Consider the following 14,864-nt stretch of genomic DNA (forward strand, 5'->3'; position numbering starts at 1 on the left):
AGCTAAGCGTCTCGACGAGAGTTCGCCCCCGCAGAGAGTGCACGAATTTTCGTGGTTAATACGTCATGAAGATTCGTCGTCGTCGTGAAAAGGGGAAAAAAGTTCTCAGACGCGGTGAGCACGAACTGTATATTTCATAAATATATAGACACACACACAGCTGTACGTTACCTTCGGTGAAGGAAGTTGCAGAAAGTTTTCCAGAGCAAAACGTATAAATACATTGGAAGGTGAACGAACGTGTGTGAAAGAAATATAAAGTTCGTGCGTCGTACTAGTCGCGGGAAAAAGGTCTGCTTCCTTTTCCACTATATCTGTATGGATTTTAATGTGGTCCTAATATATAGACGCGTGTACGTGTTACTGTAACTGTATAACAAAACCGAGTGAGATGCACTCGACCACGGTATTTTCACTCTCCTTACGTAGAGTCAACCACCGAGAGTGGCGTTGGAGTATTACGAAGATAAATCCACAGCAGCCGGGCGGAAGTTGCTCGAGATAAACCACCCGTCCATTTGTTTCGCACCTCGAAGAGAGGAACAAAGAGCGAGAGAGAGGAAGAAAGCCACACGAATTTGTTGCGCCAACTAGCATCCTGGGACTACCGTTATAAAATTCACCCTCCTCCTATAACTCCATACTAGTCCTGTACACACCCTATAAACTTTAATGGCATCTCTCCTTTAGCGATTGCTCGGTGTTCCAAGCTTGCCAGCAGACCTTACATGTTTATGGATAAGCGTGTAATTTCACCGAGTAAAATAACTCGTCATCATATGCTCATATGATGACGAGAATGGAAAGCGTTTCGTCGTTCGAGTACAATGAGGCGTGCTCATATCCAAATGCCTATTCGTGAAATTCGTTGGACTAGTCCATCAGTCACTGAAATAATAATTCGGCTCGGCGTATTGATTTTTTTCACTATTTTCGTCTTCTCTATATCGTTGGTGAATACTTTTATTCCAATGGAATCATCCCACAGAAATAGCCTGCTGACGTACGAATCGTTAGTGGAGATATTATCCTATACGTAGACTGAGGTGATGTGATAGCGAATTCTGGTTCGTTTGCATTATTGAACAATTTTCGATGAGGCTTGTAATTTAACTGCGTCACGTTCTAATTTTCCACTCAATTTTCAGAACTACATGTTGTGATACATTCGATGATTGATTAACTGGGTGGGCTTTTCTGGTCTCAGTAAATAGATACTGCTAATTCATCAAAACCATGTGAACAGCGAAATCGAAGTAATTGGAATGACTATTTCGGACATACTGTAATATAACGAGACATCCTTGCTCGTTAAATTTACTATTCTTATATCGGGTACACCAGAGCTTCGAATTATTGTGACTTTTGCCATTTTATGTTTGCTCACAGCCAGTAAAATTTTATAATCCAGATTCAGTAATTTCCGGAATATTTTCCTTTGGTTCTTCAAAAATATATTCTGAACATTCCATTTCAATTATTTTTATCCGTTTACACCAAAGTTTATTTGGAAAAAATTCAAGCTCTTTCTAACTGTTTTCCAGCCTAAAAAATCCACAGGAATCTAAGTAGGTCAGGGTTCAATGTAAAACTGTTGTGAAAAGCCTCCTGTGTACGCGCTGAAACACGCTCATTTATACACGGATAACTGGAGAACTGGTGCAATGTCATATCATGTCGCGTAACAGCATTCCAGAGCGCACGAGTGTCAAGTGGTTCATAGAGCGATGCTCATTAAGCTCCCTGATATTAATGTGCAATATTACCGTGTGGACTTACGGAGACTGTTTAAGACGCATGGCATAAGTTTCGATGTCATTTCACGTATGCTAGATAATGGTCCTATGTATTATTACGAAGCTACCAAAATATTTATTCGTCGTGAACTCATCAATGTTAATTAGAATTTATCCATGCTTCTTTTTCACAAACTGCATAACGAATGTTCAATTTATTCATGAGGTTGATATGGTTCCTGACGGTCCGGATAAAACAGTAGTCACAGGCCGTGGTCCAGCGATTGCGACGTTACCAGTTGATCCTGAGCCAAGGGCCACAACTGGTATTGTCGGGGTAAGCAACTTCACTGCTGGTTCGTTCACGAGTATCGCATTGTCAAAAATTTCTTGGGAAACGACTGGTCCATCCGATGAACCTTGGATGATTGTGGGACTCGATGTGGATCCTGAAATATGTCATCGCATGTTTAGAATTGCGGAGGGAACTATTAAATAATTTTCTAGTGGTAGCTGTACCTTTGACGAGAACCGGACCCCCCGTGGCGCCAACTACTCCGACGCTAGGAGCTTCAGCAACTATTGGCCCAGGAACAACCACAGGGCTTGCTGGTACCTGGACAGCGTCTGGTCCGGCAATGACAACTGGTCCAGTTGAAGGACCAACTACAGCTGTCGTTGGCGGGCCACCCGATCCCCCGGTGACGGTGATTGATCCGTCGGATGGACCAAGTACTGTTACTGATCCTTGAGACAAGCCTACAACTGAAAATTGTACGGTGATTCATCTGGCAAGTTGCATCAAGAGACTTTAACACTCGTTGTTCCAGTTCGCACGCACCTTCCTCAGCGGCCACTAACGGCACTGCAGCACTTGATCCAGCTTTAATTGTGACGGGGCCAGCAACAGATCCTTTGACGACAGTGGCACCGGAATTCGGACCTGCAACGACAGTGGCCTCCACAGGGTCTGAATTGATTGCTAACGGCTCTGCAATTGTGACGCCCAAAGGACCAGTAGCCAGAAGAGCACCTGTTGCTGGCGGTACCAGACCCACCGGTGCATGATGCGGCCAAACACTGCTGTGGCTGCTCGACACCAGGAACATCGATCCAATGAACTATGAAACATAAAAATAAAATCGAATGAGTGGCTTCCAGGGATGGAGAAACTTTTTTTTTACGACCTTTCAAGACCTGATGTAAATATTTTATATTACGAATCATTTCGATGAGTTTGACAGCGCTGGAAATTCGACACGAGATAAAGACTGGTAACATCGTCACCGCAAACCCAAAGTTCCAGTTATTTATCGATTCTGTTACTTGGAGAATTTTGCAATTGCATCATAACAGCTCAAGACATAAAATAGTGAGGCACCAAGTTTGGGACAGTTGATTAGCTACTTCTTGTATTTTCATATTGGATCGCAAAATCAGTAACCGAAGATGTGAAATGAGCTTCGTCATAAAACGTAGATGTTGCCTCTGCTAGCCGAACTGCATGAGTGAGAGAAGTTCTGCCACCATAATAAGGTCTGAAATGGGTCACGACTTGTGCAGTCGTAAATTCTCGTATACGTAAGCATCATATACCGTACAGCTGATCAAGTGAACTTCGTTCGTCAATTTTCGAAGCTGTAAAACTGCTGTGACTTCCGAACTCTATTGCAATGGAACGTTTAGATTTCACAGTACTTTCCCTACGTTTGCAGAAAAAAACTGGATAACTTATCATCTGTACTTTAAACTACTGATGAGTCCAAATTTACGTCACATTTCATAACACTCAAGCCAGAAATGATTTTATTATTATGGAATTTATGTTAGTAATGAGCACATATCCGAATGCTCGTATTTATCCGGATTATTTTCAATGGAGCCTCTGATTTTCAAGATTATCAAGCTCATGGTCTGCTTCCAGCTTGCTTATACCTTCTGCCACTACGTAGAACCAGTAACGACGACCAGCTACAGCTCGGATAAGGTCGTTATGCTTTAGTCACTTCTGTATAGAAATTTACGTAACATTTCCAGAACTTGATGTTCATCCTCATTATTATGAGAAGCCACTTCCTATTAGACAGCAATAATTAAACTTGACGAGCGACAGGTGGCATCCGCCTCCGTGGCTTATACCTTCTGACAAGTTTATACGTCCTGACAATAAGATACCACGTTAACAATAATAACAATATCTCTTTAGCGTTGTTATCCCCACGTCACTACAGGCTACAGCCAGCCCGTTGAGCTGGCAACCCTTGCTTTCTCGCCTCCTCTTTCGGACTGTCTCTCAACTTGGCGTGCAAATTCGTCAACTGAGGCGTACAACGTTCAAATTCAAATTTAGCTCAACTCAATTTCATACCGCTGATATTAGTTTGAGTAACTAAAATAACTAGGCATTTCATCGATCCATATCGCTGCTACCTATGCCAATATATAGAGGGCAGTAAAACACAGCTTTAACTAACTTCCCATCTCGCCAAACAAACTTCCCATATGCATATGTAACCAGCAAAGTACTACGTATGTGTCTGGATAAAAACGATCTCAGACCTTTCATATTTTAAAAAGTGACCGGCTACTGTAGTGCAAATTAGCAAACTGATGGAATGCATTCGATGTTTATGCAATTGCTATCGATCAAGATACTTGAAAACTAGTTTCTTAAAAATAGTGTTTTAGTCGATGTACTCGGAACGAGTACTTCTCTCGCTTGCCAAACGGGTGAATTTGAGTTCACAATGAGATATTAATGTGCTATAATCCTCATGGCATTTCACGATCACACTTATACGTTGAAAGTATTTTAATAAACTGAACTTTTGAATTTTTGAGTTCATGACCTCAAACGGATATTGAATTATTGAAATATTGAAGTAGCCTCGCTGCAGACAATTCTACATTTTTCAGGACTGTTCGAATCCGGAGATCCGCTGTAACGTGACAAAAAATTATTCCTCTCAAATATTCTGTGAAGCCGAGATATTTCTTGAGTATGACCACGTTGAAATTGATTTATTGAGTACCCTTTTAAAAAATAAGTTGTACGTAGCAAATCTATAATGTATTAGCACACGTATCTTTGAAGTTTGCAATATATTCGAAATGCAAGGAGTATCTTCGACGGAATTCCGGTAGATGAATATTCCCATGTTCTCGAGTTTCTCATCTTCGCACAAACACATGCACGCACACGTGCGCATATAGTCACGCAAACATGAGGTTACAGCACTCGAACCATCCCTAAAAATTCTTGAGGCTGATCTTCCACGAAAATTCCAAATGAAAATAGTCAAATAAAAAGTAGGAAAATAGTGAAAAAAAGAAAAACAAACGAAAGAAAATCGGGTGAAGGGAAAAAGTGAAGGGCCAATATTCCGCAAAAGCTTTGATCTCTCAAGTGGTATGAAATTCGATAAACGAAGTTGTACGCCCGGAGCTTTACATTCACATTCTTCTTCCTTCTTCCACTTTTTCATTCTTTTTCAACTCCTCACAGTTCTACATACACGCCATGTATTTACGCATGCATATCTGTAGAAAATTGATGTTTTCAACTCTTGCTTTCATACCATACACCGGGGTTTCGTATCCTCGAGTTTAACTTCAACGAAAAAACGAAGAAAAGTATTTGGGTGCGCTGGCCTCCGGATGTTGGCAAAAACCGAATTCCTTTCACAAATGGACCAAGAAAAGGAAGAAGTTCAGCCGGTTTACGGAACAAAAGTTATTTGAATAAGAAAACACCTGGAGCAGCCGATAATCGATCCGAATCCAAGTGCAAATATTCAATCGGACAAGCTGTTTTAAAAGATTACCAGAAAAATCATATTTTTTGTCCCCTCTGATGGCTGCTCAGCGAATTGGATGAAACACTCACTTCACTACTGACACACGCGACTGTACGTCACTACAATTTATACATCAGTGGCCTAGATCTCGCTTATTATAGGATGAAAAAATGTTGAACTTGAATTTTTAATGACATCGGTGCGAGTTTATACTTCTTGCGACCTTTCGCGAGTGTGCATGATTGGATTTACCGTTCGAAAGTGTAGCGGAGCAGTCTTCCTTGAATAGAATTCTCTTCCTCCATCTACGTGCTCGAGATTAGTTGAGTTCAATATGGAATGCAGAGCATGCTCGATCCATTATCGCACGTGTTGAAATTTTAATGAAAACCGACAATACGATTATCCGTGTCTGTGTGACGCGTATCTTTTCCGGAATTGACATTAAATCAATAATTCTTCTCGTCGTTAAATTTGCATCACAAGAACTTTCGAACTGGATCGAGTAGAACGCGTTCATTAGCATCTAATTGGAATGATTATCCTGACGCAATAGATATGCCACTTGATAATGGTATTGTCGAGAAAAAATACTGCAGAAGCAGTTAATCGATTTACCGAATGAAGCACCTTTCAGTAGCTACTGAACCTGATCAGCAAATGCCACGAATATGAAAAATAGTCACAAATCAGACATGGAAAGTAACGCGAGGGTGAACTCGAATGACCATTGAGATGAACGAAGGGAGGACAAATAATGCGTCACTTCTTTGTGCCAACTGGTATAAAAGCTCGATGGAAGCAGAGAGTTAACATCAGTTGTTCATCATCGTCAGTTCTAAGAGCTCATAAAAAATTCAATAGAAAATGAAAACTTTGGTAATTGCTTGTTTCATTAATAAAAATGAATCATTAATGCAACGAAAAGTCTTGCCACTTATAAATAATGTGAATACACGAATTTGTTTTTCCTTTCCATCAGCTCGTCATTCTCGCTGTGGCTGTCGTCGCCACTGTGGCTCATCCTGGCAGAGAACGTCGCGGTGTTTTGGGCGTTCCACTTTTGGCTCCAGCCACCACGGTCCTCGGGCATACTCTTGGAGGTGCAGTCATCACAGCACCGGCTCATGGTGAGTTTTGACAATTTATTTGTTGCAGATCTTGGAATGTTGACACTGCAAAAAATTTTGGCTCGTTCTCGCTACAAAAATTCTTGCTGCGAAGGAAGAAAGCAGCGAAGAGATTATTATTAGTGAAGATTCTCTCATATTTTGCAGGAGCCACGTTAGTTGCAGGACCTGGAGGCACTGTTGTCTCCGCCGTTCATCCTTGGGGCCATGCTCTTGTATCTCATGGACTCTGGGGCTGATGCGAGAAGGATCTCTGAATAACCTGACATAAAACACTGACCGAACTTCTGGCGAATCTTAATACTTTTGATGAGAATGACTTGGATCAAGTTCACTTGGTTGGAACTCAAGATTTTTCACAACGCAGATCTACTCATATGGAAAACTACATTGTTTCTTAATCACAAATGACTTTTACTATAATTTGTGAAATAAATCGTGATATGCAGCATAATTCGTTCGTTCAAAATTTCTTAAAGTTTCATTAAAATGTCGCTATCCTCAAAGATTTTTGCAGATTTCCTCCTTCCATTTAACTCCACTTGTGCGTCTTTCACTGAGTCCAATTTTCTCCTGAAATCCTCTACAGACGTTGTCCTCAGTTCCTCTTTTCCAATGGCCCACCGTATTGCGTTTGCACTCAGCTTAAGAAAAAAAAGGAAAACTGCCACTTTATAAATGAAGTGAAAACATTGCAGCTGATGCTGCAACCCACGATGGAAGTTATAGACCCAAATTGGTGCACCCACAAACGAGTATTGACCTCCTCGAAGCGTGGCCCACTTGGTAGATCGACAAAGTTACAAGCCTACTGCGCAACTACCCCTGTTGGTGTAAGGAATACGTGAAATTTGTCTTCTAATAATTTGAGAATTAATCACGTTGGCATACATTTTGAAAAATGAATTAATAAAGTTCAGGTCATGTTTGACTGCTTTGGGTACATTAGCGAGACGCCCACGTTGATCATAAATTCAATTAATTTTTTCAAATTTCTTAGTTCTAAAGAAAAATTGAACGTCTGTCTTAATACGGTGAACAAAAACTTCATGTAGTAGTTAGTCACGAAAGTGGAAGAAAAATCGAAAATTTCGAATGAATTGTATAGATTTGGAGACTAACAAAATTTTTAGAACTTCAAGAGTTGATAATTGTGTCATCAATATAGGAAGAAACTACATTTTTCATTTATGTTCAACCCTCAAATAAAAATAAAATGCTAGACAAGTTAAATGTCCCGGTAAACGATTGCGTTTATGTGGGTACACGGTGATTACGCGTTAGTTTGGGGTTGACGTTTCCCGAGCCTCTTTTTCAGAAACGAATTTCATACTTTTTTATTAAACATTTAAAATTAAAATTTTTGTTCTGTATACAGAGGAAAAACGTTTTATTGAAAAGAACTGTTTATAGAAAAAAAATTTAACGACAAATACAAAATATCAGATTTCCTTAAAAATGCATTCGCACCTGTTTCAATTTTCTAAATACATATTACTTCCTTAAAACTTGGTTGATATAGTTTACGAATGAAAAAATTTGATGGAAAAACTTTGAGTTCAGTGGCTTTATCTATAGACATAACAAAATAGAATGAGAAAACCCGAAGATGGGTAACTTATCTAGCACGGGTCACCCGATTTATGAGTGCGGTGAGGAATCCACCGCGAGTAGTGATCGATCGTGCAAACACGAGAGACAGCTTATAGGCTAATTATAAGTTTCCAATGAAGACATCGAAAATGGAATGGGAAATAAGGAAGTGAAGAAATATCAATTTGAAGTTATACACGAGAAATAGTCTTTGAAAATATGTATTATTATTTTGACACTTGATTGTTGGCAGTGTTTACACACATTTGATCAAACGGTAGTTAACTATATGGTATTTACTCCGGATAATGTACAAAAATAAACAAAATTCAATTCGATTAGTGATCAGGCAAGATGAGCTAGAACGTTGTTTTGAGGGTCCAGCTAATTGTTTGCAGAATCTCGACGCTCTTCACTGGTCGACCGGGTCGTTTACCAGATTCCATGAGCACCGAGGAGACTGCCAGTAGAAACGACAGCCCCGTGACCAGCGAGTCCTGAGCCCGCGACAATTGAACCGGATGGTCCAGCGACGACTGCGCTTCCTGCAGAATAACGTGTGCATTGAAAACTCGATGACATCAGCGGTCGAACGCAGGGTCACTTTTCTCACGATGCTTTTCTTCTGTTTGCTTGAAATGCTTGAACAATTCTCGTTGGAACAACTCACCAGCAGCCGGTCCAACGACAGCAGCTGATCCTGCACTAGGGCCAACAACAGCTGCACTATGAGCGGCGGGTCCAAGGACAGCAACGGAAGGAGATACGGGCCCGATCACTGCAGCAGCAGGCGCAAGAGGACCAGCAAGCGCAATTCCGTGTCCATGACCACCAATAACAACGGCTCCGTCGTGACCCCATCCTCCCCAACCCCATCCAAGAGAACGACGTTGACGTTCGGGGCTAGCAGAAGCAGCTACCGCGACGAGTACGATTATGAACTGTGTGTTGATGGAAGGAGCAAAAAAAAGCAATGAGAAATAAACAATGGTCGGTAGCAACGATCTTTTTCATTGATTCGATTCTGTGAAGCATGACACGAAAATGGAACAGTTTTGGAGCTCAAGAAAAATAGCTTTCGCATGTTTTTTCCGCTGTTCTTAACTTACCAGGACTTTCATGATGATCTGGATGTTTTCTTCGTTAGTTGAGCCGGGTGTCGACGTTAACCGTTGGCGTTGACTGATGCTCAACCCTCCGATGTCTCAGCTTTTATACAAAGCCATTATGTAGACTTATGGGTAGCCTTCGTCCTGTTGATTTACCCCCGCAAGCATTAACTCAGAAACGGAGACTACTTTTCCTTGTCTCGGACTGGGTGTGGTTGATTGTACGACATTTCATTGGAATTCGAATATAACGAGAAAATCATATACCGGAAAACCACGTTAGCGGTACTCTCTATTGTTTTTTTTTCTACACTGCTCATCGCCTTTGGCTACCACTCAATGAATCAATCAATGTTTACTCCTTCAACAGATCAACCTAAACGCCGTGACAAAGGAAATTAACGTTTTTAAATAATATGAGATCAAACATTGTTTTTTTTTTATCATGAAAACTCTTCATAAATGTTTTAGTATTTTCTTGATTTGAAATTAATTTTGTTGAAATACCAATATTTTTCAATACATTATTGCCGATGACCTGGGCTTAACACGAACAGAAAATAACGAGGATTCGTGTGAGAGGGTCACCCCGTGTGGCAGCCGGATTTTTTGGGGTTTTTTCGCAGGATAAAACATAGAATTTTGACATTTGAAGGGTTCATTTATCGGTATTTCAACTCTATGATTAGTATTTCAACTCTGAAATTTTTAAATCATACATAAATATTGAAAATTGAAGGATTATTGAGCTACGAAGCATTTTTGAAAATTGAAATCCGGTGTTTCAAAGCTTGAAAAGCCTTCGATTTTTAATATTTCTCTATGACTTTAGTTCAGGCGATAGCCACTGCTTCACAAATCAAAATGCTCTTTGGTTTTTTGATCTCAATTGAACCGATTCCCTGCAATCGTGGAGGCCATGGAGAAACATATAGAGTAGTTTTAAAAAATTCGATCATACAGTTGAGTTACCAATAAATAAACTCTTCAAATTTCAAAAGTCTATGTTTCTTTTCCTCGCCGCAGAAAAGTCGCGAAAAAAGCCCAAAAAATCCGGCTGCTACACGGAATGAGTTCCATAAGTCGTGCGTTCACGATATCGATTGTTCACAGATGTCTCTCATCTCACGATCATTATTTATGATGTTCATTTTCAACATTAGTTTTTTCACCTCGATTCTACACTTCAGATGTAATGTTAAATTATTTTTCGACACGGATAACAGAAATATCAATATCCCAGAGTGCTTTTGTAGAAGCACAAGAAAAATTAAGAAATTATGGTTGTGTGTGAGTGTAAACAAATGAGACGTCACTGCTAAAAAAACAGTTTTTTCCTTCTGTTCTCTATGGATCTCGTCAGTAAAAATAAAGTCTTCAATCAAATATTGAAAATCCGAATTCAGTGAATGAGATACAGCAAGCTACCAGATTCGATATTCATGGAAAAGCGCTGATTTTACCTTTGCGCTTGAATATTTGGAATATGTCGACCAAAATAATTAGTAGTAGGACGGCAAAGAGGACAGATGCAGCTTTGACAGAGCTGCGTGGTGAGTGTGACTGCTGGGAGAGGAGAATAAATCGGACAATGCAGAGCAAACGGACCCTACAAATTCGTCGCTGCACAGTTCTCTCGGTCTCTTGAACGTTTGGTTGAATACCAGTGACCAAACCTTTCCCGATCATTGGTGCGTGATTTAATGTGAATCCCTTTGCACAAGTACGTTTTCCGGACTAGTGACAAATATGAATTCTATCTTCCGCTGCATGCAACATACGTTTTGTTGTTGTATTAGTAGGCAGCATATTCGAACTCGAGTGGTGTATTAGTCAACATTTGTGCTGAGACGGTAAAAATTATTGCAGGCGTGAGTGTGCCCGTTGCAAAGCATAGCAAATTGTGAGAAATTTGAATATCATCGATCTCGCGGTCAATTTTCTGTCTGCTCGGATTACACCGTTAGACGACCACCAAGATGAAATGGAGTGTGACACCTCGAGCAGAAACGCAACAACAATGCAATACCGCTTAATATGCTTTGCAGATCGATCGATTAAACGGCTGTTCCCAATCAGATACTTGGGATTCATCGGAAACTCAAACAATCAATTTAATTGTAAATATTCCCAATAAAAAGCAAGGTGTTTTATAAAAGGTCAACAACAAATGATATCTCAATATTGATTCGCCGTTAATTCATTTCATTTTATTCATTTTTCTATGGCAAAAAAAATACACAAGGTGAAGTTATGATCTGATGTTTATAAAACTTTTCAATTTCTGTGTCGAGTATAAGAACGTTGTTTCCTTTTTTCAATCTCGATGAAAACCGGGTCTACCATAGCCCATGGAGTCCGTGATGTGGACCTGCGAGAATCGCTCCATGACCAGACCCATGGGTTGAAATGGACTCGCCCCCGGGTCCAGCAACGAGAACGGAACCCGAATCAGGTCCTACAACAGCAGCAGCACCTGCAAGAGGTCCTGCAACGAGGGCTCCATGACCCCATCCTCCGTGACCCCAAGCTCCGTGGTCTACCCATCCTCCTGAAAAGATGGAACATTTCCGTTGCAGCTTTTCATCGAGACACATTGCGTCATCATTTTTCTGGTTTTTCAATATTTTTTTTCAATGCTCAGCATTACCATCAACGACAGATAGTCCAAGGGATGGCTCCGAAATGACTGTTGGCCCAGCAACGGAGCCAATAACAGCTGATGGTCCAGCAACAGCTCCTTTCACCACAGTCGGTCCTGAAACTGCCCCAGAGACTACCGAACCACCGGCTACAGGCCCAGCTACAGTAGCTGCGCCCACGTGTGGTCCGGCAATGCTTGCACCACTGACAACCGTTCCAGTCCACCCAAGTCCGTGCAAGTCAAGGATTCCACTGGGGGCAGCCGCAACCGCAGCTACGCTTGCTACGAGAACGATCTACAGAGAGACATACTATTTAATTATCGTCGTCCAATTAACCTACTTTTTTTATTCAACGAACTTATTGAATTATACCAAGAATTTCATGGTAGCTGCTTCCTATGTGGTTTTCTCAAATGAACGTTAGAACTTGTGTTCGAAGACTGTGTCGATTTCCTCTGCGTGATGAGCTTTTATAATGCTCCACTGACCTCGATTGTATGCACGACTGTATTGGATGGTGGGTTTTTTTTTTTTCATTATTTTTATCGCATGGTTCGTTACTTACCCAGGAAGTCAAAGCACAGGCATGTGGTTGAGTCGTATAATTTTATTCGATTAGTTGTTTGACCTATGAAAACGGCATTACGCCCCGTAATTGTAACATCTGTCATATCATTTTTCACTTTTATTGGCCTTTGATATTGTTCACTTTTATTGTATGCAAATCCAACCAGTGAAACTCGATATGAATGCACGTTGAGCACAAATAAAAACGAGTATTCTAGCAGAAAATTTTCAAAACTGCAAATATTCATCGTGGAACGAGGGCTCGAGATGAAGCTGTACTGATGGTAGGATATTTTCCAAAGCATTAAAAAACGTTTTGACACTGTTCTGAGTTTACATTCAGCCCTATTTTGAGAGTATTTTGAGAGATTTCGGTTCTTTAAGGAGTTTCGATACAGTAAACCAAAATATTTAGGTTATTTTTAAATTTTTTCCATATGTTCGTCGATAATGTCAAGGCTCACCTGCAAAAATTGAGATTGATTCTCAACACAGTTTTTGAGAAATAAATTTTTTTTATGAAGCATTTTAACACGGGATTAGATGGCACAAACCACATTTTTTTGTCATAATTTAAAAAATGCTTATACATTGAAAATAAAAACACCAACTTTCACGTTGTATTAAACTGATAATTGTGTTCAATTTTCAAGAAGTTTCTCTGCATAGTTTGTTAGATTTTCGTAAAAAAAAATTACTGAACTGCTCATTTTCCATTGACTCGCCACGGTCGAAGAAAGTAACGGCAATGTCAGGATTGGCGCGAAATTTCAAACAGTCAAGTGGAGTGGATGGATGAGGTTATGTGTATCGTATGAAACCGAGCAATATTCATATTTTGTCCAACCTCTGTCTGTTTCACTCTTTTATCATGAACAGCTGCGGTCACCCATTTGCCTTTCCACCGTTTTCTTGGCACCATTACGATAATAACAAAAAAACAATCCAACGCTACTGACAAAAGATTGAGGTTAGATTGTCCACACAGCTGTTCGAGAGGACCTGTCGACAGAGCAGGCCGATCACTACGCGAACGTGACAACCGAGCAATGCCGCGGTTGTCACGTTCGCGTCACATTTTTCGATAATTTTTAGAAATAACATAAAAAATATCCATAATATGTAAAGTAAACTATAACATTCATCATTACAGAAAATATGGATGGATACATAATTACACACATATTATTCGTAATAAAGCCTACTCTTAATAATGAAAAGTGAGAGTGTAGAAGTTGGCGCCCTGCTAGAATACAATGGATTTGCCACCCTGATCCCCCCCCCCCCCCCCCAAAGATAAGCTGTACCGAAACTCCTTAACAAGTATTTCTGATATCGTAAAGCTTGGAAATTGTAATAAAACTGAACAACAGTTTCACCGTCTGGTATGATGAGGCTGCGGTGTCTGAAAACTTGTCCAATGGTTTTATAAGATATAAAAATTCTTTTTGATTTTGAGATTAAAATCGACACTAGGTGCAGGTGACTGAGCACTTGGATGCTCTTGCTGATGTTCGCTGTTTTCGACAAGCTCATGTATAGTACGTTTACGATAATTAAATGCTGCAGGCTTGAAATCTGATGATGAATATGAAATCATAAAATAAAATTTCCGTGGGGAATGTTGATTCGGTATAAAAAGTCTCGATTCCCTCAAATCCCAGAGTTTTTTATATTCCCTCAAACGATTCCACCGTCTACATGAAAAATCGAGATTAAAGCGCCATGGTAAAGGGGATGAAAGAAGTAATAATAAAGAAAATGAAAAAGAGAATAAAAATAACGACAATACGAAAGGAACTACTATAGGGCAGAAAAAATTGAGAAGAACGAAAAGCCGGATGTTTATGGAACCGACGACTGGAGGAATGGTTCATCCGGTTCGTTGCTTGACAAAGAAGACGGAAAAACTCATCTATATCTTTTTTTACAATAAGTACAGGATATCGGATTGGGGTTGAACACCATGCGCATCGCCTCACAGAGAGAGACAGAGAAAGAGACAGCTTTAACGTCATCTACCTTTCGTTCTCAGCCTCACCCCATACCACACAGAGAATACTCGACTGATTGGACTGGCGTTAAAGCAATTTCCGACAATTACAGCAGACTCCCGGTATCGTCACACTACCAAAGCTCTACCTCGTATTGTTGGCACAATGGACCTCGAAATAGAGGTCAAACTTGATAAGGTCCTAAACCGTTGAATGCTATTATACATATATATGTATAGGTTGTACATAATATATAAATATATGTATAAAAATAATAATATAAGAGTAACGAT

The 14,864-nt window shown here is 40.2% G+C and overlaps 3 protein-coding genes across 4 annotated transcripts; all 3 read right to left on the reverse strand.

Annotated features, from left to right (window-relative positions):
- Positions 1-963: 963 nt before the first annotated feature.
- LOC122409119 (uncharacterized) lies at positions 964-5,649 on the reverse strand. 2 transcript variants are annotated; one of them, XM_043416391.1, is made up of 4 exons: positions 5,561-5,649; positions 2,578-2,857; positions 2,256-2,495; positions 964-2,185 (listed from the first exon to the last, which is right to left on the reverse strand). In XM_043416391.1, exons 1-4 carry the CDS (start codon positions 5,570-5,572, stop codon positions 1,956-1,958), a joined length of 762 nt encoding a protein of 253 aa, XP_043272326.1. In that variant the 5' UTR covers positions 5,573-5,649; the 3' UTR covers positions 964-1,955. The 2 variants fall into 2 exon arrangements, with proteins under 2 accessions (XP_043272326.1, XP_043272325.1); XM_043416390.1 differs by having other exon boundaries at positions 965-2,185; positions 2,256-2,501.
- A 2,812-nt stretch (positions 5,650-8,461) lies between these two features.
- LOC122409182 (uncharacterized) lies at positions 8,462-9,479 on the reverse strand. The gene is made up of 3 exons (XM_043416519.1): positions 9,366-9,479; positions 8,927-9,197; positions 8,462-8,801 (listed from the first exon to the last, which is right to left on the reverse strand). The coding sequence occupies exons 1-3, from the start codon at positions 9,375-9,377 to the stop codon at positions 8,689-8,691; spliced, it is 396 nt and encodes a 131-aa protein (XP_043272454.1). The 5' UTR covers positions 9,378-9,479; the 3' UTR covers positions 8,462-8,688.
- Positions 9,480-11,553: 2,074 nt separating this feature from the next.
- Positions 11,554-12,449, reverse strand: LOC122409102 (dirigent protein 10-like). Its single transcript, XM_043416351.1, has 3 exons — positions 12,383-12,449; positions 12,016-12,304; positions 11,554-11,916 (listed from the first exon to the last, which is right to left on the reverse strand). Exons 1-3 carry the CDS (start codon positions 12,392-12,394, stop codon positions 11,705-11,707), a joined length of 513 nt encoding a protein of 170 aa, XP_043272286.1. The 5' UTR covers positions 12,395-12,449; the 3' UTR covers positions 11,554-11,704.
- Between the last annotated feature and the right edge of the window lie 2,415 nt (positions 12,450-14,864).

The sequence above is a fragment of the Venturia canescens genome, chromosome 4, assembly GCF_019457755.1.
Source record: "Venturia canescens isolate UGA chromosome 4, ASM1945775v1, whole genome shotgun sequence".
Lineage (NCBI taxonomy): Eukaryota > Metazoa > Arthropoda > Insecta > Hymenoptera > Ichneumonidae > Venturia > Venturia canescens.